This window comes from Thalassophryne amazonica, chromosome 12, assembly GCF_902500255.1.
Source record: "Thalassophryne amazonica chromosome 12, fThaAma1.1, whole genome shotgun sequence".
NCBI lineage: Eukaryota > Metazoa > Chordata > Actinopteri > Batrachoidiformes > Batrachoididae > Thalassophryne > Thalassophryne amazonica.
Genome location: NC_047114.1, coordinates 32,463,879 through 32,489,756, shown reverse-complemented (window position 1 = coordinate 32,489,756; position 25,878 = coordinate 32,463,879). Strand labels below are relative to the sequence as shown.

The window sequence follows — 25,878 nt, the reverse complement described above, 5'->3', positions numbered from 1 at the left end:
TCGGCAGAGACCGCTGCTCCCCTCTTTTAGCTCCAGGTGATGGCGTAGTATGTGGGCCTGCAGATTTAAAGTGTTTCCGAAGTTCTTGACTTTCATTTTGCAGATTTTGCACACTGCATAAGTCAAATAATAAAATCCAAAATGTGCCCAAACATTTGCCTTCAGCAAAGACAGTGCTGGCTGAATTAGCTCTTTGTCCGCCATGCTAAGCTGCAGCTCACGAATGTTTGAAGCACGCCGGACCCTCCCCTCGGGGGGATGCTGTAGTACGGAAGCTGTTACCTGACAAACAGCACACGCAGGAAGTAAGCAAGAAAATGTTTAAAAAAAATGCTTTTTAAAAATCGATTCTTGAACATTTTGGATTGATTCAGAATCGTAATAAATAAGAATCGCGATTCGGATGTGAATCGATTTCTTTTTTTTTCCGGCGCCAATACCAGTTATGGAACACTGTGGATCTGACAGTGCTGGTTTAACATGGCTTAAATATGCTAATTTAACTCTAAGTGTTAGATATCACACACTTGATTGATGTGGCTTTGTTTCTGAACGTGGGTAACTGAACTTTGACCAGAATATTTGTTATGGTGCATGTGTGGATGACGCTGATTTGGCTTATTCCACAATATCAATTCCATTATAACTTGCTGCTGTCAGGCCACCCTCACCCTTGTGCTGCCAAAAACAATGCTGCTACATTGTTATTGTTATGAATGTTATTAATTTTATGATGAATTTAATTACTTCTTTACAGACATGGTGCAGCTGTTGGTGATTAAAGAAGAAATGCTCCCAGGAGTTGAATCTGAGTGTTGACCAGACAGACATGAATGAGGTGCAAGAGGAACTTTGGACAAGTCAAGATGAACAGCAGCATCCCAGGCTACAGGAGGAGGGTGATGGCACTAAGTTACCTTTCACTCTTGTTCCTGTCAAAAATGAAACCGATGAAGAAAAACCCCAATCAACAGAGGTTCATCAAATCCAAATAGAGGAGAACATAGAGGCAAAGCCTCTGGCCAGCAGCTCAGCTGCATACAAAAGACTGACAGCACAAGCTGATGAAGGTGACTATGAAGAACCAGAAACAGTGAGAAACTTGTGTCATTATAGTTGGTTACAACCAGATACAGATAGTAGGAATTCCTGCAGTTCTGAAACTGAAACTGATGATAGTTACGAATGGAAGCAGACCAGGAATTTTTGTTCAGATTTAAACTATGTGCAAAACAGCGATGCCTTTGAAAGTGATAGCAAGTTTAACATTTCTAGGAAACAGTTTAACTGCTCTGAATGTGGAAAAGATATTGATTACATGAGCTATTTAGAGCAAAACAAGAGAATTCAAGCAAGTAAGAAAGCCTTTAACTGTCCTGATTGTGTTAACAGGTCAAGCCAAAAGGACATTCTGAACTCAAATACAAGAAATTATACAGAAAGGAAAACATTTTGCTGCTGTGAATGTGGTAAAAGATTTGGAAGACAGAGGAATCTGGATAGACACAGGAGAATTCATACTGGGGAGAAACCATTTGGTTGTTCTGAGTGTGGTAAAACATTTGGACAAGAGAGTAGTCTGAACATACACATGGCAATTCATACCGGTATGAGACCGTTTGGCTGTCCAGATTGTGGTGAACGATTTGGACAAAAGACCAATCTGTACAGACACATGAGAATTCATACAGGTGAGAAACCATTTGTCTGTTCGGAGTGTGGTAGAAGGTTTGGACGAGAGAGCAGTCTCAAGGTACACATGAGAATACATACAGGAGAGAAACCATTTGGCTGTTCTGAGTGTGGTGAAACATTTGTACAAAAAAATGGTCTGAACAGCCATAGGAGAATTCATACAGGAGAGAAACCATTTGGCTGTTCTGAGTGCGGTAAAGGATTTGGTGAGAAAACTGATCTTAAAAGACACATGAGAACTCATACAGGAGAAAAGCCATTTAGCTGTGCTGAGTGTGGCAAAAGATTTGGACGAGAGAGCAGTCTGAATGTACACATGGTAGTTCACACAGGCAAGAAGCCATTTGGCTGTTCTGAGTGTGGTAAAAGATTTGGAGTAAAGAGTACCCTGAATGTACACATGAGAATTCATACAGGAGAGAAACCATTTATTTGTTCTGAGTGTGGTGAAAGATTTGGAGTAAAGTGTAATCTGAATGTACACATGAGAATTCACACAGAGGAGAAGCCATTTCATTGTTCTGAGTGTGGAAAAAGATTTGGAGAAAAAAATGACCTGAAAAGACACATGAGAATTCATACAGGAGAAAAACCATTTAGTTGTTCTCAATGTGGTGAAACGTTTGGTGTAAAGAGTTATTTGAAAAGACACATAAGAATTCATACAGGAGAGAAACCATTTAGTTGTTCTGTGTGTGGTAAAAGATATGGAGAAAAAAGCAGTCTGACCAGGCATATGAGAATTCATACAGGAGAGAAGCCATTTGGCTGTTCTGTATGTGGTAAAAGATTTGGTGACAAAAGCAGTCTGAACAGACACATGCGAATTCATACAGGACGGTGGGTTGGAGTTCCTACTGGACATTTGCCTCAAATGTCCTCGGTCCCACTGTGAAGAGGGTTTGCGGGGAGAGATCTCTGTATGAGGACGTTTCAGTGAAAACGAACCCTAGCTAAAAACTCCACAAAGCAAATATGGAAAAGTCGGAAAATGGCAAATTGTACTGGCCGGATGTCTCCCAGGATAAAAAGGTCCCCAAATCATGCCTAGGCACCAGGGTGTGTGAGGAAAGTAATGGTGCAACTTCTCTTAGTGCTGCAGGGAATGATCTCCCCTGCGAGAGCACTCAACTGGATAACCCATCAGATCAGCATAGCTCTGATCCTGGACTCCAGCAGCAACAGCCTCAAAGGCCAAAAAGACATCTACGAAAATACGCCACTGTTACTTGGACCATTGAAGAGAAGAAAACAATCTTCTACTGCTTCGCTTACTCAAGACATGAGAAGTGGGGCAGGAGAAAAAAGGCAGTATTTGAGGAGAAGATAAAAGAAGCGGATTTACCAATGGACAGTGGGACATTCATACAGGACACCTGCAACAACACTAGCAAGACAGGCCAGGGAAAAATACAGCAAAAGAGAATACAGGAATACATAGACAAAGAAGAATCTATGCGGTGGCTTACAAATGGAGAACTTGGTTTTGATGGAGAAAGAATTATAGTTGGAGCGCAAGATCAGGGACTACTAACAAATGGCTTCAAAAAAATGGCAGGAATTTCACAGAATGATCAATGCCGATTCTGTCATGCAGCTGTTGAGAGTGTAAACCACTTAGTATCAGCATGTCAGATCCTCATGGCAGACAGACATTACACAAGCCGGCATAACAAGATCTGTAAATATCTACATTGGAAAGTATGCAAGGAACTGGAGGTGGAAGTAGAGGGACACGTTTGGGAGTATGAGCCAGCACCAGTCTCATCCAATGGAAAAGTGACTGTCTTTTATGACAAAGAGATCCCAGCAGGAAGACATATCGAAGGAGGTGCAGTAAAACCTGATATTGTCATTTGGAACAAGCAAGAGAAGACAGTAAAAATTATTGATGTGACAGTCCGCAATGACTATGGCCTGAATAGAGCTGAAAGGGAGAAAATCACGAAATACCAAGACCTTAAAAATGATCTACGAATAACGTGGTCATTGAAAGAAATTGATATCATACCAGTTGTGGTGGGAGCAACAGGGCTTATGAAGAAGAACCTGAAGAAATATCTTGAGGCAATCCCTGGTCACCCAAGTGCCCATGAGGTGCAGATAGTTACCATCTTGAAGAGAGCCCTCGGATACAATGCCAGTAATGATTAATGATTAGGATGCAACTGTAGACCCCAGGTTTGGGGCCCATTGCACTCTGTAAAAAAGAAATTGAAGAGAATTAATAAAAAAAAAAGACAGTTACCTCGAGGCAATCCCTGGTCATCCAAATGCCCATGAGGTGCAGATATCCGACCTATAGACCCTTCGTTTGGGGCCCATTGCACTCTGTAAAAAAAAAAGAAAAAAAAGAAAGAAATTTAAGAGAAATAAAATTTAAAGATTGCAAGAGAAATCAGAAAAAGTATTGATGTAACAGTCCCCAATGACTATGGACAACATGGTCATTGAAAAAAAATAGATATAATGCCAATTGTGTTGGGGGCAACAGGGCTTATGAAGAAGAACTTGAAGAAATACCTTGAGGCAGTCCCTGGTCACCTAAGTGCCAGTGTGGTGCAGTTTTCCGCAATTAAGGGAAAGGTCACCATCTTGAAGAGAGCCCTTGGATACAATGGCAGGAATGTTTAGGATGCAACTATAGACCCCCAGGTCTGGGGCCCATTGCACTCTATTAAAAATGAAAACCAAGAGAAATGGGAAAAAAAGAGAAACCATTTGTTTCTTAGCCTTCCAAATTAAATCTTTAAATACAATTTCACCTCTCAATGGCTTTTGGAGATGGCTAAATTTTTGACTGGCAAGTTGCTGAAAGCTGTTCGACTGGATGTATACAGTGGGGCCAAAAAGTATTTAGTCAGCCCCTGATTGTGCAAGTTCTCCTACTTAGAAAGATGAGAGAGGTCTGTAATTTTCAACATAGGTACACATCAATTATGAGAGACAAAACGAGAAAGAAAAAAATCCAGGAAATTACATTGTAGGATTTTTAAAGAATTTATTTGTAAATTATGGTGGACAATAAGTATTTGGTCAATAACAAAAGTTCAACTCAATACTTTGTAACATAATCTTTGTTGGCAATGACAAAGGTCAAATGTTTCCTGTAAGTCTTCACCAGGTTTGCACACACTGTAGCTGGTATTTTGGCCCATTCCTCCTTGTAGATCTCCTCTAGAGCAGTGATGTTTTGGGGCTGTCGCTGGGCAACATGGACTTTCAACTCCCTCAACAAATTTTCTATGGGGTTGAGGTCTGAGACTGGCTTGGCCACTCCAGGATCTTGAAATGCTTTTTACGGAGCCCCGTTCATTCTTCCCTTAACACAGATCAGTCACCCTGTCCCGTTTGCAGAAAAACAGCCCCAAAGCATGATGTTTCCACTCTCACGCTTCACAGTAGGTATGGTGTTCTTGGACTGCAACTCAGCATTCGTCTTCCTCCAAACACGACGAGTTTAGTTTTTAATAAAAGTTCTATTTTGATTTTATCTGACCACATGCTGTTCTCCCAATCATCTTCTGGATCATCCATATGCTCTCTGGCAAACTTCAGACGGGCCTGGACATGTACTGGCTTAAGCAGGGGGACACACCTGGCACTGCAGGATTTGAGTCCCTCTCTGCGTAGTCTGTAGCAGCGTATAAGCAAGAAAATGTTTAAAAAATGCTTTTTAAAAATTGATTCTTGGACATTTTGGATCGATTCAGAATCTTAATAAATAAGAAATACGATTTGGACGTGAATCGATTTTTTTATTTTTTTTATTTTTATTTTTATTTTTATTTTTTTTGTCGGCACCCCTAATTAATACAGGTAACAGGTGGAGGACAGAAGAGCTTCTCAAAGAAGAAGTTACAGGTCTGTGAGAGCCAGAAATCTTGCTTGTTTGTGGGTGACCAAATACTTATTTTCCACCATAATTTACAAATAAATTATTTAAAAATCCTACAGTGTGATTTCCTGAATTCTTTTTCTCATTTTGTCTCTCATAGTTGGAAGTGTACCTATGTTGAAAATTACAGACCTCTCCATCTTCCTACGTAGGAGAACTTGCACAATCAGGACTGACTAAATACTTTTTGGCCCCACTGTACATTGATTCATTTTGCCAAATGCATATCTTTTAAGTAATTGTGAAATGTACAAGTCTTTTAATAACGACATTTGTAATTAGTGGGGAAAAAAATGGTTTGAGTTTAATAAACTTTCTGTTGACATTCACAGAGGCAGTCGTGTATATAACCATAACAATTGTGTGACAAAAGCATATATTTTGGTAGATTTGCAGCCAAAGCCTCAACCTGTTGTATATAAGAGGGCATATTGGACATAATTAGATTAATCTATTTCAGTCAGACAACAAATGTTTGAGAGAACAGCAGCACATGATTGAGTATAGCATCGAGTCTCTAACTTCTTCACTCCCAGCACTTGTAATATTGCTCAATTTTGATTACATATACACATTTTCCCCAGTCAGAACCCATAGGTGGATGCTGAAGTGGAGTTGAGGCTGCCAGCAGTCAGTGATGTTGATGAGGCAGTGGTGGCATACATAGGCAGAGGGAGAGGTTTGGAATGTGCATCTTAAATCTGCCCAATTTGAAGTGAGTGTTGAGTAGACAGTGTATGTGTGTAATAGATTTTATGGGGTATGTGCAGCAAAGCAGCTTGAGTTGCCTACCTGAACTTGCTCCATTTCAGTAACAGGTGGACAATGACACAATTTTTGATATTTTGTATTTGACAGATGAAAGTGGCCCTCTTCAGAGTTTTTTAAATCACAACTGTAGAAGCCTGTAACTACTTTAGAATTGCCCAGGTGTCTTGGCTTACACCAGTGCTTCTCAATTATTTTCTGCTACGCCCCTCCTAACAAGAAAACATTTTGCGCCCACCCCCATTCTCTGCCGTGACTATAAATAGTGTCATTTGTCAATAAAATTGTTATAAGTACACCTCTGCATAACATTGTATCCTTATTAACATTAAAGAAAACAAAAAAGAAAGAACTTTAGATCAACTTTCAGCAAATCACTTTATTAGCATTGTTTTTTTAGTCTGTAACAGAAAAAAAATTGCATCACTTTGCTTGAAATTAAAAAAAAAAATCCTTAAACTATAAACATTTTTTGATTGACTGCCATTTCATACTGGAAAACAAAATTAAATAAAATCAATAAATAATAATAAATTCAAATTGATCAGAACACTTACTCAGGAGCGCAATATATAAAACACTTTAACAGACAAAACAAAAATGAATAAAGCAATTTGTGCTGATTTTTTATGATTATTTTTTTTTATTATTAGTTTTTTTTTTTGTAGCACTTGCGTCATCCAGCATGACAGAAACCATGTCTACTGCTGCTCAGCTAGGCTTCCTGATTTGCCAATTTTTGAATCATCATCTCTGGGCAAAATGTTTTTCTTCTAGCCCTTCCATGAGAAACAAAAAATTAGATCTTTATTCCAGAAAAACATTGCTACTATTCCTTATGTTATTCATTATTGGAAGCAGTTCGTGTCTGATATTAACTGGACTACTCGTATGGACTTTACCTCATAAATACTTTATTACAAATTTCGAGATGTATGCTTCAAACGTCTCCACAAATGCTACCCCGCAAAGCTGTCTCTTCACAAGGACATGGACTGCAGCTGCTCTTTTTGTTCTCAGGCCAATGAAACTGTCATTCATCTCTTTTGGAAATGCTCTATAACTGTTGCATTTTGGAAAGATGTCATTCGCTTTATACAGTCTAATATACTCTGTAACGTCTAATGTACTCTGATGTGCTTTTTTGTTTCTATCATGTATGTAACTCTAAAAAGAAAGAATATTATCTCATAAATTTCTTAATTTGCTAAATTTCATATTCACAAATGTAAATTTTCAGGAAAAAAAGCCCCTGTGTAAACTCTACTTGCTTGAATTACATCATTACAAAGATTCGATTCAATCATCGCCAAATCCTAAAGCTGTGAAGACTCTTGATATTCTAAATTATTGTAAGTGCTGACAGATTATCTATTTTATATTTATTTATTTTGTTTTTCTTTATTCGTGTATTGACCCCTGGCATACCTTTGTACTTTTGTACTTTGTGTAATTGATAAACTTTAATAAAAAAAAAATGCTGCTGCTCAGCTCCTCTGCTTTGGTGCTATGATGCTGATGGTGTTCACTGGTTTACTGAAGCAGCATTCACAAAGCGGGATGATTATTGGCAATATTCGGCTCGTTTTCGCTGACAAAAACTCAAGCGGCTTATTGGTATGATTGGGGTGTAATGTCTTTAAGTGACACCTTTATTTATTTGGCTTCATGCTATCCGCTGCCACCATTTTAAGACACAGCGGTCTTTCCTTGTCTCCCACTGTAGTGTGAAAAAAACCTACATAGGGCTGTTCCATTATGCTAGAGTCGTCAATAGTCCCTGCGCACACTCTTGACAATGAGAGCGCCACTGCCCCCTACTGTAGTGAATGTGCAATTACACCTTTTTCTAATACAGAAAAAAGTAAGTCCCTTCGGCTCCTCCCTTGTTTTGCACTTGGGGTCACCACAGCAAATCCAAGGTGGATCTGCATGTTGAATTGGCACAGGTTTTACACCGGATGCCCTTCCTGACGCAACTCCACATTACATGGAGAAATGTGGCAGGGGTGGGATTTGAACCCGGAACCTTTTGCAATGAAACCAAGCGCATTAACCACTTGGCCACCACCCCTGCTAAAAAAAACAACAAAAAAAAAAACCATGTTCCCCACGGTCACACATCGCAACTCTGGCAATCATGGAAGTTTCAAAAGTTCCTACCTGTTTACATCCAGGTGACTGGGGTTTTCAATGTTAACTTTAAATGGCCACAAAATCTGTAATCTGGATCAAACTTTGTCAGTCGATAAAGGATACCATCCTACATAATGCTCTGAAATATGAAAGAGATTTGATCTTTTTTCACAGTTATTAATTTTCCTGTCTTTGACCTATGGCCTTGAAAATTTAATCAGTTCTTACCTATCAGGATATGAATCTTGAGTAAAAAATTTCATTGGCAGAGGTGTAAAGTAAATCATGCTTCTCAATCTGAAAATTTGTAAAATTATCTTCCTTAAACTCAAACTCAAAGCAAATCTCTACAACTTGATATAAATTAATTAAAAAAAATATAAAAGCCAAGATGGTGGTTGCATAAGTAATGGGCTCCTTTTGTTATGTGTCGACGCGGGTTGAGGAGCGGACCTGCGTCTGACGGAACCCAGCGCTAAAATAACCAGAAAGCGGTTCCAATAACAATTTATTTTTCCACCCTCTGGTGCATAACAAAGTGTATGAACAAAAAATGCGTCAGTCTGGTGGAGTGAAGGCTGGCACGCTCTCCAGCGCCTTAAAGGATCGAAGCCCGGCGCTTCTGGACCCACGTATTCCGCCAAACACCCCCCAGGTGGACACGACAAACCAACTCTCTGCGAAGGATAGAAAAGGTGAGGTAATTCAGCAGCTACAACCAATATCCTTCAAAAGGCACACACTATCAGCAACACATTCAGGTCTGTATTTAAGCTTTATGTAAATGAGCAGCTTCTCACAACAGGTGGAGGATCACCAGTCCGCACGCCACGGCAGTGAGAAGCGAGCTGCACAATTCTCATCACAATTCAAATATACTGCGTAACAAAATACCAAGTTACTATCAACAATTAGTCAAACAATTAATCACCTCTGATGTGTGCTGACAGCATGTGTCCCTCACCCTTCCTTCTTCACAGGCACGATGTGTCAAACCCAGGCGCGGTCCTCAGCGTCTCACAAACGAACATCACAAGGTCAAGTTCCCGGCAATTCTGCTTGAATCACACATGGCTTAAATGCAGAACGCCATCTCATTATCTGCTTCAGCTGAAAGTCTTTAAGGTTGCACGTGAGCACCATCCACAGGTGCTGCACATAACGTTGATGAGGGTGAAGGACTCTTCTGCCAGCACCTTCGCCACAGACAAATCAGTTTGCATACCACCTGGAGAGCAAAGAAAAGAAAAGAACACCAAAATGTCCTGCCACACCCCCCCCCAACACACAACACCTTTGGTATTATACCTGTAAATGATCAGTTTCATTGCCTTTTTTTATACAAGTCAGGGGATGGATGTGTTGGACTTTGTTTACAGCAATTATGAAGAAATACAAACAGTATGGTACTCTATGATTAATCTGTATGGACTAGACAGTTGTCAAACACTGTGCAGGAAGGAGAAGATTTAGGAAAGCCACCAAGGCACCCAGACAACCCAGAAGAAGTTATAGACTTCTCTGGCTGTTTGCGAAATTGTACATAGTGCATGTTTTGCATTTTTTTATCACCAGTTATACAGCTTCATGATGAAATGGTATAGAGCAGGATTTTCTTTAAAAGAAAACCTGAAAGTTCATGGAGGAGCATTTGGAAGAGGAAAGATTAAAAAAAAAAATGGCTTCAGACAGACAACTTATATTTGATAATCTTTATTAGGGCAGTAGCGTAGTTATTATTTGTAATATTGGAGAATGATGATTAGATACACAAATTATTTCTCCATCGGCAGTGGTTTTTATTATGGGCCATGCGGGCCACCGCCCTGGGTGCCATTTATGGGGGGCACTGTGGGTACGAGCACTTAAAAAATATAAAATAAAATCACCACCGCAAAATGGTTTTCTTGTCACTGTGTTGAATTGGCAAATTGGCGCCCCCTACAGGCAGCTGCTGGTGCCCCTGTTTGCTGTCAGAGAGAGGCAGTGGGTGACAGACGGGAGGGATGCGCCACGTGCGGGAGATAGGTCACCTCTGGGTTTCTCTGACTCGAGTTGGTCGCGGGCTGAGTTCCAGTCGAGAGTGAGAGAGAGAAGTCTATTCACACCCCTCCAGTGGCCTTTTTCTTTTTTTCCCCAAAATAACGACTAGTGAGAAATCTAGTGACTTTTCCTGGTGTTATTGGAGACTGATGTGAAAATACGAGGTCTGTCAATAAAGTAACGGTCCTTTTTATTTTTTTCAAAAACTATATGGATTTCATTCATATGTTTTTACCTCAGACATGCTTGAACCCTCGTGCACACGCGTGAGTTTTTTCACGCCTGTCGGTTACATCATTCGTCTGTGAGCAGGCCTTGTGGAAGGAGTGGTCCCGCCCCCTCATCGGATTTTCATTGTCTGGAAATGGCGGAATGATTTGGACGTTTTTTCCATCAGAATTTTTTCAGAAGCTGTTAGAGACTGGCACCTGGAAACCATTCGAAAAATTTATCTGGCTTTCGGTGAAAATTTTACGAGCTTCACAGAGAATAAGGACTGTTACTACAGCTTTAAGGACGGCTTTAAGGACGCTCGGCGCGCCGCGCTCCATTCCGCCATCGAGCGGCACAAACCACCGGATCATTTCTAAGCTGATGGCTCTGTGGATACGAGACTGTCGTGTGCACTTTCTCTGGTTATCACAAGAGCTGGACATCAGCCATTTTCTGGCAGATTTCAGTTTTAACAAGAGATTTTGTCATGGAAAGCTGTGCGGAGGCTTCGCGCGTCACGACCGATTCGCTGATGAAGCGAGACAAAGGAACACCTCCGTTTTGGAGTGTTAAAAGACAAGTTGGGACATGCCTATCTCGGCTTTCAGTGCTTGCCAGTCGAGTGAGTATAAGACAAATTGTGGAGAGCACTCCTTCCACAAGGCGTGCTCACAGGCGAATGACGTAATCGACAGGCATGGAAAAACTCACGCATGCGCGCGAGGGTTCAAGCTTGTCTGACGTAAAAACATATGAATAAAATCCATATAGTTTTAGAAAAAAATAAAAAGGACCGTTACTTTATTGACAGACCTCGTACATATTTCTCCTCGACCACCCCCCATCTCCACTGTCTGCTCACAGGGAAAAGGAGACAGACATCCAGTAGCAAGTTACTGTATTTCATTGGCTGAGAGGTCCTGAGTGAGTGCTTCTGATTGGCTCCCATAGATGCAACTGCACATTTATTTTTCACCACATATAATTCTATTCATAAATCATTTTTGGCCCACGTGCTGTATTTTCTAGGCAGTTTTTTTTCTTTGTCAAAAATAAATCACTGCGCTAAATACCAGAGTAAATACAACTAAAGCAAAAAAGAAAAAAACCCAAGTAATTTTCTTTATTAAAAATAAATCACTCCACTAAATACCAGACTTTAGAAAACTAAAGCAAAAAAAAAAGAAGAAAAGAAACAAACAAAAATAAAAAAGTTTAATCTTGGCAGATCTCGATACACTGTCAACTTTAAAAGTAGATCTCGGTTCAAAAAAGGTTGGGTACCTCTGCTCTAATGGGGGGGGGATCAGTGCACTGAAGTCATCTTGGTGGTGGTGGTTTATTAGCCTTCTTGCTGTGATGCTTGCTAAGTTGGTTTGCTTATATTACAATAATTCAGTCTTAACAAACACAAGATCTAATTGTACTCAAAATGGTCAGAGTATTTGTCAGGCTTTTTAAAATGATTATTTTACACACTGCTAAATGGCATAAGCTAGACTTTGTCAGAGGGATGCACTAATAATAATTGTAAATTATTAATGAGACATTATGAGGTAAATTGGCTGCAGTTGAGATACAGGGAAATAAAATAATTATTTAATTAGTGTTAACATAAATTTCTATTATTTTTTGGGTGGATTTTTTTAGGGGAGAAATCTCAAATATTAAGGTAGTAATGTGTGTAACACATGCTTCAGTAGAAGAATGACTCATGCTTGTAACAAAACTGTTCCAAGTTCAGTTATTATTTATGTCCATCATTTGGGTTAACGTTGGGGCCTGTAATTAGCCCTGTATTTTCATATCTGTAGGTAGTTTCAAAAACAAACATTTGCTGTTTGCTACAACTCTATTTTGTGACAATGCATAGTTTAACCAGTCATAACTAAAAGTGTACCAAGAATCGAATTCGAGACAGTAACCAAGGAGCTAATTGTTCCTCTCTGAAAGATATAAAGATATGTAGCATGTAAAGGCCCTGTCACACCTTGACGATTTGGCCAGCGTATGCCTACCTTATTAAAAAAACGCTCGCATAAGTCCAGTAAATTTTTTATAAGTTAAGAGCAAGTTGACAAACGTTGAAGTTCGTTCAAACACGCTGCCGCTCATTGATGTCCTGAAAAGCTGAGCTACTCAAAAAATTCTGGACATGCTGAAAATTTTCAATGAGTGCCAGAGTGTGACTCGTACGTCCCGCACATGCTGGACATAAGTTGTAGGTAAGTTATGTGATTGTTGGCAGACGTTTCTTGTAATTTATTTATAAGTCTAAATCCGTCCATTAATGCTGGCCACTGATTGGCCCGAAAGCTGCGGCCCTCGTGCAGACGATTGTTTCATTCACACACCGAGTATCTGACCTGTTCATTTCAGTCCAATTCACCATCACAGACGGACATGAATCCACGTAAAGCTCCTGATTTTTGAAAATGACCTTGGAAAATCCTTTAATTTGTGGTTGGAAATGTAGCATTTTAAAGCAAGTCCCTCTGGTTTTTCCTGCTACAGGTGCGTTTCTCATGTCAGTGCTGCGCCGTGAACACTCCAGTGTTGCCACAGTTACTTTGAAAAAGTAATCCAGTTACTGGTTACTGATTACTCCTTGAAAAGTAACTTAGTTACTTTACTGATTACTCAGTTGTAAAAGTAACTAAGTTAGATTACGAGTTACTCTTTCTTGACCTCATATTTAACTGTTGACAGCACTGTAACAGTAAAACTTGCTATTTCTAACCTACATTGTTTATAAATGTAACTATTAAATTCTTTCTAACATTTAAATTCTCTCTAAACATTTTACTTGTCGAAATTATTATTATTATAAGTAGTATTAGTTGTAGTAAAAAAAAAAAAAGGCTTCAAAACTGGACCTTTAATCTAGGGGTGTTGCGGGGGGAGTACATCCTTGCCCCATGCCCCCATTCCATCTGGATTCACCCCTGCTTTGGCGTTTGAGCACAAAGAATGGATAAGATTTATTTATGCAGAAAACATGACCAGATTTACAGGTAAGAAAGTTTTATTGCGTTTTCACATCATGTGGTCCTCAGAGAGTTTAGGTGCATTTGAGTGGAAAATAGTGTTAGTTGTTGATGTCGCGGAGGATCAGCAGTTTTTAACGAGCAGATACGGAGTGGCTCAGCTCAGAATTCTAAATAAAGGAGAAAAAAAGCATAAAAATGTCTTTGTAAAGCTCAGTGCAGGTGTGCTGTTGTCACCACGCTTTAAGAGGTGAGGATGAGTCGTAGCTGCTGCAGAAAACCGCGGATGAAAAGCTCACAGCTCGCTTAAAGTGGGCAAGTCAGTAGAACCCTGACCTCCTGCCCATGGACCAAGTTTAATGCTGCTATCGACCCACAATGCAAAAATAATAGTAACGCACAGTGACTTGGAGAAGTAACTTTAATCTGATTACTGATTTGGAAAGATTAACGTGTTAGATTGCTCATTACTAAAAAAAGTGGTTAGATTAGAGTAACGTGTTACTAAGTAACGCATTACCGGCATGACTGGAACACACAGAAGTGCTGTGATGATTTAAAGCACTGTCGCTGTGGTGTGATCATCAGATGACCTGCTCGATCGATCAGGGTGATCACGCCTGATTAATGCGCTGTTTAAACATTTAAAGTGCTGTGCCTGTCGGCGATCACCACAGATCACGCCAACTGATCACACAGCACTTCCTTCGGATCTCACACCCGATTGCGGTCGACTGGTGCTTTAAAAGTTTAAATCATCACAGCGTTTCATTATTCAGGTCTGTGATGATCAGCAGATGATCAGGAAGCAGCCGGCACTTTAAAAGTTAAGAATCACAGCCCTCCATTAATTCACGGCAGCATTTTCCACAGCCAGTTTACTCATCATCATTCTGTACACAATGAAAATGCTCCACCAAGATAAAAAAAAAAAAAAAAAAGTTAAGGGTGCAGTACCGGCCAGCACCACTGGGTTGAAACGGGGCTGTCAGCAGACACTAGGTGATCATCAAGGTGTGACAGCTGCATTAATTTTTTAGACATACAACAACATGCACCAGAGTTTTTGATATGGTCGGCATACGCAGGCTAAATCGTCAAGGTGTGACAGGGCCTTAAGGGCATGTTTAATCAAATTTGCAATTCATAGATGTTTTGTATAACAGTTATATTGTAACCTGTGGTCTTTCAATGGCAATTTCAGGGGCACTTCTAAATTATAAAAAATAATAATAAAAAATTGGCTGTTTGTGCACAGTAGTAATTCAGTGTAGAACTGCCACTGTCCATCGGAACCCATAGGTGAATGCTGGGGTAGGGGTGACGCTGTCTGCAAAGAAGCAATGTTGATGCAGCAATAGTGGATTTCACAGGCACAAGGGAGTGTGAGGCATGATAAGAGAACATTAAGCAAGGCAGCTTGAGTTGTCTGTTAGAACTACACTGAACAAAAATATAAATGCAACACTTTTGTCTTTGCTCCCATTTTTCATGAGCCAAACTCAAACATCTAAAACATTTTTCTGTTGAGGTTTATCACACAGCACAATGCCATAGATGTCGCAAGTTTTGAGGGAGCGTGCACTTGGCATGCTGACTGCAGGAGTGTCCACCAGAGCTGTTGACTGTAAATTGAATGTTTATTTCTCTACCATAAGCCGTGTCCAAAAGTGTTTCACAAAATTTGGCAGTACATCCAGCCGGCCTCACAATCGCAGACCACGTGTAACCACACCAGCCCAGGACCTCCACATCCAGCATGTTCACATCCAAGATCTTCTGAGACCAGCTACCCAGACAGCCGCTGCAATAATTGGTTTGCAGAACCGAAGAATTTCTCCACAAACTGTCAGAAACCATCTCAGAGAAGCTCATCTGCATGCATCGTCATTGTAACCAACTTCAGTAAACAAATGCTTACATTCGATGGCGTCTGGCTGCTGAAGGAGATGTGTTGTGCTGCGTGAAGCAAATGGTGGTCACCCCCCCCCCCCCCATGAAGCAAAACTGCACATTTCAGAGTGGCCTTTTATTGTGGCCAGCCTAAGGCACACCTGTGCAATAATCATGTTGTCTAACCAGCATCTTGATATGCCACACCTGTGAGGTGGGATGGATTATCTCAGCAAAGGAGAAGTACTTTAGACAGATTTGTGAACAATATTTCAGAGAAATAGGTCTTTTGTGTATATAGAAAATGTTGGTTGAGTTCAGCTCATGAAAAATGGGAGCAAAAACAAAAGTTTATATTTTTGTTCAGTGTAGCTCATGGGTTTACTTAATTTCTTGGAACAAGATAGCAATATGTGGCTTTTTTAGTCGCTGAAACAGTTTTAAAATGCCATGTTTAAATTTTTAGGTCTGACGTTTTCACAAGATATAGAAACTACAGTCTAAGGTTTTAATTACATAATGTTGCCCATATGACTTACATTTAACCCCCTACCCAAGATCTGAACCATTTATTTTTTTACTGTATGGCCCATGCATGATATATACATGCTACTCGAATCTCTAGAGAGGTGTGGCAACTGTAATAGAAGACAAGTGTTTGGTGTGGCTCTGTGACACTGTATTTACAGTCACTGATTTTCTGTAACCGCTTATTCCAGTCAAAGGCCACGGGGGGCTGGACCTCATCAAACGTAGTCACTGGGTGAGAGATCGAGTACACATTGGACAGGCTGTTAGTCAGCAGACAAACACATTCACAGTTGCGATCAGTTCACCTAATCTGCATGTCTGTGGATGTAGGACAAAGCCGGCGTACTGAACTGAATGCACATGATCGTGCAATCTCAACACATGAATGACCAGGTGGGGAAGCGATCCCAGGACTTTCTCGCTGTGAGGCAACAGTGCCAACCACTAAATGCTGCCTGTGTGTATTTATAGTGTTTATTCAAACTGTTAGGGTCTTTTTTCAAAACTTTTTTCTCCCTTCATTTTTTGTTATTTGTGTTTTGGTGTTCTACGAGGGGTGATTGAAAGGTTTTGAGGCTGACCAAGAAGAAACCACATCCGAATGAATGCAGTGTTGTATTTTTCAACATAATCTTTAAGCCCATACACAGTTTCTGGCATCACGGCGGTGCCTTAATGCTGTTCGTATAGAAGGTCTTATCAGTGTTAGAGTTCCAGCAAGATGCCTTTTCATGTTTGGAAACAGATGAAAGTCAGAAGAAGCTAAATCAGGAAAATAAGATGGCAGCCATTACAATGACCAACGTGTGGACCGAAGCATTGTCCTGGTGAAACAACACCTCGTCGGGCATTCCACACTACTGCTTTATTTTCTCCAGCAGTTGTGATAAAAGGGAAGCATAATAAGCCCCATTGATGGTCTGTGCCTTCTGGAGATAGTGCACCACTATGATGCCTTCAGCATTCCAAAAGACAGAGGCCATGATCTTTCCAGCAGGTGAGACAGCTTTGGCTTCCTTTGGGGGGAACCTACATGTTCCCATTGCTTCAGCTGATGTTTGGACTCCAGTACTTAGTGATTGACCCAGGTCTCGTCCAGGGTCAGGACTCATTGCATGAAGTTATCCAGATCTGCCTCAAAAAGCCAAAGATTCTCCCTGGACATCTTCAACCTCGGGCCTTTCTGATCGGCTGTGAGAAGACTTCAAACCCATCATGCTGAAAGTTTCATCATTCCAAGTTTTTCTGTTAGAACCAAATGAACACTCTCCTGTCTACAGTGATGGCTATGTAATGCTCACGTACAGTGAGGACACTGCACCCAGTGAGTCAAAATTTCACACATTCTCAAGAGAAATGATGGATTCTCAGAATGCAAAACATGGAGAATCACACCCTACTTTTCCTGGGTTCAGGTTCAAAACTTATCACCCCCCACGTGTATATAAGATATGGCAAAAATATGAAAAAGATTATATACTGCTTCTTCTCATAATGAGCGTGAATTTAGGTTCATAAATGTATATTTGCTCAAATGAAAGCTCACGTTTCTATTTTCAAAAAGAAAAAAATGGGCATATATTAAATATTTTTTCTCAGCCAATAAATAAATAGAAATCATCAACAACAGCAAGACCCTGAGACTGTGCTCCCTTTAATGTTCTTATTTTTGGTTTGTGGACCCCTTTTGCTCCCTTGTGTGTTGTAGAGAAGCTTGAATCTTCGACTGGACTGGGTTGCTTGATGTGAGGACGTTTCGCTTCAAATCACAGAAGCTTCCTCAGCTAAAATTCTTGCTCTGGTAGTCTGACTTCTGTCTTGACTCTTGTAGAGAAGAATAAACCAGAAGCCAACAAAAGCTGGAGTTTTTAACCTAACCAGACCCCTCCTACCGAGAGGCCGACTGCTATAGGCTAGTGACTAAACAATAGCTCTAATTAGCACCTATTGTGCTCTAGTTAGCACTCTCCTAATGATGGGATGGAAGCCTCCCCGATGGCTCCCTTGACGACTCTCCTGATGATGTGAATGACTCATTACCATGAACAAAAGACTGAAACTGCTTTGATCTGAGTACCCCATTGTAAACAGGGGACAAAGCGTGTCTGAGACCCGCCCCCCCGGTTAAGGCTGGGTTTCAACTGTTTTACAAAGAATGCTGACTTGACACCTCTCTCAAACCATTTCTTCTCTCTGGCTAACATTTTAACTTCCTTGTCCTCAAACGTGTGGTTAGTGTCTTTCAGGTGGCGATGAACTGCAGACTGAGGTCCACTGGCGACCTCTCTGCGGTGCTGGTATAGCCTCTTGTTTAAAGGTTGCTTAGTCTCACCTATGTAGTGTTCATTACAGTTTTCCTGACATCTGATATAATACACTACATTGGTCTGTTTGTAACTAGGGATCCTGTCCTTAGGGTGAACTAAGTTCTGTCTCAAGGTGTTAACCGGTTTAAAGTAAACTGGGATTTTGTGCTGTCTGAAGATCCTCTGTAGTTTTTCCCCTACTCCTGCTAAATAAAGGAGAGACACTCTTCTTCTTGTCTCCATCTCCTGTCTATCTGGTCTCTTTGTTTTCTGGGACTTCTGCACTTTGTCCAGGGACCATCGTGGGTACCCACATACTGTGAAGGCTTTCCGTACAAGTTGTTCTTTAGCCCTTCCCTCTGCAGTTGTGGGCACCTGTAGGGCTCTGTGTTGAAGAGTCCTGATCACCCAGAGCTTGTGTTCAAGGGGGTGGTTTGAGCCAAAGAACAGATATTGGTCAGTGTGAGTGGGATTTTCTGTAAACCCCTGTCTGGAGCTGCCTGTTTTCTCCAATCGTAACATCACAGTCCAAGAAGGCTAAATGGTTGTTTCTGGCATCCTCACGTGTGAACTTGATATTGGAATCCACCGAATTGATGTGTTCTGTAAAGTCCTCGACCTCCTGTTGCTTGATCTTAACCCATGTGTCATCAACATATCTGAACCAGTGACTGGGAGAGATGCCCCTGAACGACGTCAAGGCTGTCTTCTCCACTCGCTCCATGTACAGATTGGCCGCAATGGGGGATACCGGAGACCCCATCGCACAACCATGGATCTGCCTGTAGTAATTCCCCCTAAACAGGAAATACGTGGTGTTAAGACAGATCTCCAAGAGTTGGCAGATGTGGTCTGGTGTGAGTTTGGTCCTTTCAGGTAGAGACACATCCTCCAGCAGTCTCTGCCTCACAGCTGAGATGGCCTCAGCAGTGGGGATGCAGGTGAACAACGAAGTCACATCAAATGACACCATAGTTTCATCTGCCTCCAGCTGCAGGTCCTTGATCTTGTTCACAAAATCTTGTGTGTTCTCCACATGGTGGTCTGAGTTACCCACTAGAGGAGCCAAAATCCACTTGAGGTGCTTGGCCAAATTGTATGTGATGGAATCTGTGCTACATACAATAGGCCTGAGTGGCACATCCTGTTTGTGGATTTTGGGCAGTCCATAGATGCATGGAGTGGTGTCCCCCGGGTACAGTCTGTAGTATGTCTGCCTGTCGATGAGTCCCTCTTTCTCCAGGTTTTGGAGGTAGCTAATGGTTTTCTTCTTATAGCCACTCATGGGGTCTCTCTTCAGACGTTCGTATGTACTGTAGTCACTGAGCAAGTTGTTGATCTTGGCCTCATAGTCCGATGTGTTCAGGACCACTGTGCATCTGCCTTTATCTGCTGGCAAGATAAGGATGCTTTGGTCCTTCTGCAATGCTGCCAAAGCTCTCTGTTCTTCTCCTGTGATGTTGGACGGAAGGGGCTTAGCACTGTTAAGCACTGCTGTGACTCTTAGTCGGAGGTCCCCAGCTTCTGACTCTGACAAACTGTTATGTTTAATGGCTGACTCTACTGCAATGATGTAATCTACTGTCGGTATATGTTTCGGGGTCACTGAGAAATTTAGTCCTTTGGTGAGCACATCCTTTTCCCTTGTGTGTTGTTTTGTGTTCTTTTTTTAACTTGTGTTTTGCATATTTTGTTCTGTATACACATTTGCATTTCAACATTCTTCTTCTTCTTGTTCTTCAAAAAACAAAAAACAAACAACAACAACAAAAAAAACCATAACCCCAGGAAGCAGTAACTGCCACGCTGTAAAAGGCAGAGTCAGGATGTTGGTCATATGTTTTCTCTTTCCGAGATAAAGATTATAATTGGTTTGAGACTTTGTACAGGTAAATTATTGATTTACGTTACTGATTTAACTCACCCCCACTCATGAACAGACAGTTACATTCCTCTAAGTGGAGGAATCTGTCTGTTCATGAGTGGGGGTAAGTTAAATCATTAATGTAACTCTCCCCTGACCCAGAGGGGACAGTCCACCCTTTTCCAACATTGAACCATGGTCTCAGATTTGGAGGTGCTGATTCTCATCCCAGTCATGTCACAGTCCACTCACCAAACTGGACGCCCATCCGGTCCTTGACTACACCTTGAAATTTCATCCATGAAAATCATGATCAGGATTGGTGATATGGGGCAGCCCTGGCGGAGTCAAAAACATGCGGGAAATGGACCCGATGTAATGCCCAGTATGTGGACACAGCTCCTACTTGGGTCATATAGAGACCAGTTCAAGCATTGCAGTGGTTCCGGTACCCTATACTCCCGCAGCACCCCCCACAGGACACCTCGAGGGACCCTTTTGTATGGCTAGCATACTGGCATAGTATGTTACTATACTTTATACTCTTTTAAATTCATTTTATTAGGAAACGGAGCGGGACGTGGCCTCAACTTTATCTGAATTCTGGGTCTTTTAGTGAAGCTTAGGGCTAGTGGCTGGTGATCACCTTAGTATTTCTTCTGTTTTATTGTTGCTTAATGCTGACAAATTATACTGTATTTGTTGTCTTTCTGATGCCTGATTCAGTTTTTTTCTCTGTTTGAGGTGTGGTTCTATCCAGAGATGGGTGTGGTGTCTGTTTCTGCAACCCTCCTGTCCTGTGCACCGGCAACATTTCTTGTATATTTGTTTTTGTAAATTGTTTTGTCAATTGTGTCGGTAGCATGGCCCAAGCAGAGGGTCACCCCTTTGAGTCTGGTCTGCTTGAGGTTTCTTCCTCAAATCATCAGAGGGAGTTTTTCCTTACCACTGTCACCTGTGTGCTTGCTCTGGGAGTTGGTAAGGTTAGACCTTACTTGTGTGAAGCGCCTTGAGGCAACTTTGTTGTGATTTGGCGCTATATAAATTAAATAAATTGAAATTTAAATACTTATTTAACTGTGTTTAGGTGCAATGATGCAATAGTGCAGTGAGCTGTCATCACCTGGTGTGGTGAGTTGACATCATAGCGCAGTGAGTTGATGTAGACCCATATTACCACATCTGCTACACCACCAAACTGCCTTGGGTCTTGGAAGGCAACCACTCACAGGCAGGCAGATAACCAGTCCTCTCACAAATAATCTATCTGCCTCATTTAGATGAAACATGGGCATCGAATGAGATGACGGTCCAGAGATTAAATCTTGAGACTAGACTGTTAAAATCTGTGTCCCTAATCTTGGAACAGTTTTGACTGTGTTGAGTGCTTGGTCCGAAAAGTAAAGGGTAAACAAAGTCAATGTCCATTGGATTCTATGACGTGACATATGTAACCCTGTAACATGATAACTAAGCGTGACACATGATGCAAACTCTTTGTCTTTAGAACCCTATTAACTCAACCAATAATTTGCATAAATCTTTTACAGAATTAGACCAACTTTAACTTTTGACCCCTGTTGTTGTCCATTCGGCTGCTCCCATTTTGTTCGGGGTTGCCACAGTGGATACAGCCGGATCCGCATAGGTATTTGGCACAAGTTTTATGCCGGATGCCCTTCCTGACGCAACTCCAGTGTAACCTGGAGAAACACACAGCCGCTGGTGTTCCAAAGAGGTCTCCCATCCAAGTACTAACCAGGCCCTGCACTGCTTAGTTTTTGAGATCTGACGGGATCGCACTCACACAGAGCAGACCGGCTGCTAACTTTTGACCCCTGTACAATGTGAAATTGACCTTTGTCACCATTCTTGCTATTTTTTTACCCCATAACTCCATAGCATTCAGTCACAGATCGTCCAAACTGTACCTTCTTGGTATCTCTGTAATCAGGCGACTGTGGTATAATTTTCACTATGATGGAAGCATCTTTTAATTTTAACCCCTGTGTAATTCTTCAATTGACCCCTACCTGGCCATGTATTGAATGTTCAAGTGGCCACCCTGCCTTTTCAAAAGGGTAATGTCTAAGGTGTATTTGTGTTAAATTTGGTGCTTGCATCAACATTTGAAGTATTTTTTTTTCTGTTATCCACTGCACTGTTAGCTGAAATGACAAAATTCTGAAGAACAGAAAATTTTATATCTGGAAAATCAGGTGTCTGACTTGCAGCAGTATTCTTGGATGAACGATGTCATCATCTCTGGACTAAAAGTCAAACCAAGGAATTTTTCACAGGCTGTGATGGGAGTTAGCGCTGAGGACGATATTGGACACAAGGAAACTACAGAGGAACGGGTGACTGCATTCCTTCACAGTAAACATATTGATATTAATAAAGAAAATATTGAGGCCTGTCACACTCTGCCGGCTCAGGCCCGGAAGGATAAGACTTCCATTCCAGCTATTATCAACCGTTTTGCAAACAGAAGGCATAAAGTCAAATTACTCAAGCAGGGCTAGGAAGCTGAAAGGCACAATCCAGTCCACTTTATTTATAGCACATTTAACAACAAAGACATTTCCAAAGTGCTGCACATAGAATCAAGATAGATAAGACCCCAATAATCATGAAATAAATTAAAAATAAGTAAAACAACAATAAAAGGGTGATTCTTTAACTACGGGCACTAATGGCACTAAAAAAGTGTTTCATCCCTCATGATACGAAGCATCATGAGGGATGAAACACTTTTTTTCTTTTCTTTTTTTAAACTCACCCTGACCAAATGTCCAAAATATCAAGTGAAGAATGCATACTCAGTCCAATATTTATTTTCCTTCAGTTCTTGATGGATTTTGATTCTGATGGTTTTGTTTGCTTCATCTAAATGCTGTTCATAATTTTTCCACACACAAGTTGGAAATTTTAAATTGTTGGGAAAGGACTGACGTTGTGTGGTGAAAACTGTAAAATTTACCCATAATGCTGCTTCTGCTTTGGTTTTTGGCAGATTTCGAGTCTGATGGGTTTCTTTGATTCCTCTAAGCACTGTTCACAATTCTTCCTCATGGATATTTGGGGAAAATAGACACTTTTAATGGTGAAAAATTTAAATTCATCTGAAATGCTTCTTCTCCTTCAGTTCTTGATATATTGTGATTCTGATAGTTATGATAGATTCATCTAAGCACTGGTCACAATTATTCCTCAAGAAATTGAGAATTTTGGGAAAATGTAGACTTTATCCTGAAAACAGTGAAATTCAACCAAAACGATTCTTCTCCTATTTGTGATGCACTTGTGTGATTCATCAAAGCACTGTTCACAATTCCTCCTGTTAAAATTTTGAATTTTGGGGAAAATACAGATTTTGTTGTTGAAAACACTGAAATTCAGCCAAAACAGGGAATTGTCCCAAATTGCATGGTTTCATTCATTTATCTTGTATCTCTTTTATTGTGGATTTGTACACGTTTGGCTTTTCTTTTTTTAATGTATTGACCACAATGGAAATAAGCGGTTCCATTTATTGTGTTACTCATGTGTTCTTTGATGTATATACTTTGGTATATGTATTAAATTCAGTCAGTCAATCTGTCTGTAACAGGCTTAGAAGTATATGCGCACGACATTAAAAATAAGTGTTTACCATCATGTTTCAACAATAATCCATTTTTGTTCGCATTATGCTATTGTTTTTTTTTGTTGTTTTTTTTGTTTTGTTTTGTTTTTTTGTCTGTAGATATTGCTTTTGGGGAGCTCTTATTTTGTTAATCACATTGTCAGTGTGCTTTGAAATTTTGCGTCACTTCCTGGAGATTTGTTACACTCAGGTAGTGATGGCAATTTCGAGGCCTCATGAACCAATGAGCCTCTTCAACACAACTGGCTGAAAATTGACACACTGCTTCGAGGCGTTTGATACAGTTTGAAGGGTGACATCTGCTGGATTGTTTTGAGAATTACCCTGAGCGAGTGCTGTGACAAATGTTTGCAGTAATTCATGACTGATGTGGTTTGTCCTTGAAAAATACTAATAAAAAATGTCATCTTCATTATTGTGTCTTTCTTAATGTAATAAATAGTCCCTACAGATGCACACATACTGGTTATGAAAGCCTTTATTGTAGACTATATGTAGATTCATCAGTCCTCAAATAATATTTGGATGGAATGTGACGGGAAAAGTGAGAAAGGCATGTGCTTCTGCAACTTGTGCTTATCATACTGTAATTTGTAAATTAGAATAGAGGGGATAGGAGACGGTGATTGTGCAACTATCAACAATTTTTATTCAAAAAAAGAATCATTTCAACAGTGCTGGGCTTTAATCGGCTCCTCTTCTGCCTCACCACCTCTCCAGCTTTGGAGAAGACCCGCTCGCCAAAATCACAGCTCTTCAGTCAATCAGCTCAGTCTCTGATCTACCTATGAATATATAGTCTAACCTATAACTTGTGTTGATGTACTGTGTGGAAATGTTGTATATGAATGGATGCCTGTTGTGTGTGGTTAGGTCCTATGTGTATGTAGCTAACTATACTAAATGAACTCTAAACTAGACCTAAATATAAACTAATGCTGTCCCTGTCACGTAGTAATTGGCAATAACACTGTCGCTTGCAGTCTCCTCCTCTCACAAACCCACAGTTTGTGCCGCGATTCAGATCTCATTTAAATACTGGGCGGGTCGTATTGACACGCCCAGATTATTCGACTTTCCCGCGAAGCTCGACACCTGGTGTGACGTAACGAGGCCTCGCTCGCAGTGGTCACGTGATGGGGGCGTGCTCGAAACGCTGCTCACCGACACTTCTGGTTCACAAGGCTCGATGCTGTGTCGAGCAGCCTGACTCGAGCTTAACATCACTACACTCAGGCCCTGATGTGGAGAGGTAAGGTTGTATGTTAATGTTAAAACGGATGACACGAAACAAAGGCGTAAAACGTATTTCGTACGAGTCAGAAATGTGTCTCCTTGTTTGCCATTATGTTTATTTGAAGCTAAGCTAACGGGGTGGTGGTTTGTCGTGCGGTTCGTTTCTCCCTTTGTCCTTTCAAGGTCTGTTGCCTGAGCATAGATAATTAAACACTAACGCAGACATCCAGCTACTTTCCGTAATATTTATGTCCGCCATTTTGGGAGAGTGTGTTTTGTACATGGAAGTCCGGTTGTTAAGCGGTGACGTAATGCATCACGTGATAAATCTGTTTACGGGTCCAAAGACCTCCAAGTTTACAATTAAAGTTACGTCTGTTTGATCCTTTTAAGGATTTACAGTTTAAGTTTGTGTTTACATTGTGCGCAAACCTCCTTTCTCCGCCTCCACCTCCGTTAACTTCATTCGTCTGGTTCTATGGTCAGAACACTTAAAACTTTTTTTTTTCTTTTACTTTACATATTTTATTATGCACAGGTAAAATATACATGTCTGTTAATAAAAAAAAATATTTATTACAATAAACAGGACGTTAAAGTGTAAACTTCACTTTCTCCCCGAACGACATGAACAGGAAGCGATCGCAGCTCGCAGCAAC

At 40.8% G+C, this 25,878-nt stretch overlaps 1 protein-coding gene across 2 annotated transcripts in view; it reads left to right on the top strand.

Annotated features, from left to right (window-relative positions):
- Positions 1–3,047, top strand: part of LOC117522500 (gastrula zinc finger protein XlCGF57.1-like) — a 20,087-nt gene extending 17,040 nt beyond the window's left edge. The window contains exons 3-4 of one of the 2 annotated variants that reach the window (XM_034183930.1): positions 758–1,691; positions 2,364–3,047. In XM_034183930.1, the coding sequence (XP_034039821.1) occupies positions 830–1,691; positions 2,364–2,590 (1,089 nt within the window). In that variant the 5' untranslated portion in view covers positions 758–829 and the 3' untranslated portion in view covers positions 2,591–3,047. Of the gene's footprint in view, positions 1–757 lie in introns of both variants that reach the window. The other variant, XM_034183929.1, reaches the window with a different exon arrangement.
- Positions 3,048–25,878: the final 22,831 nt, after the last annotated feature.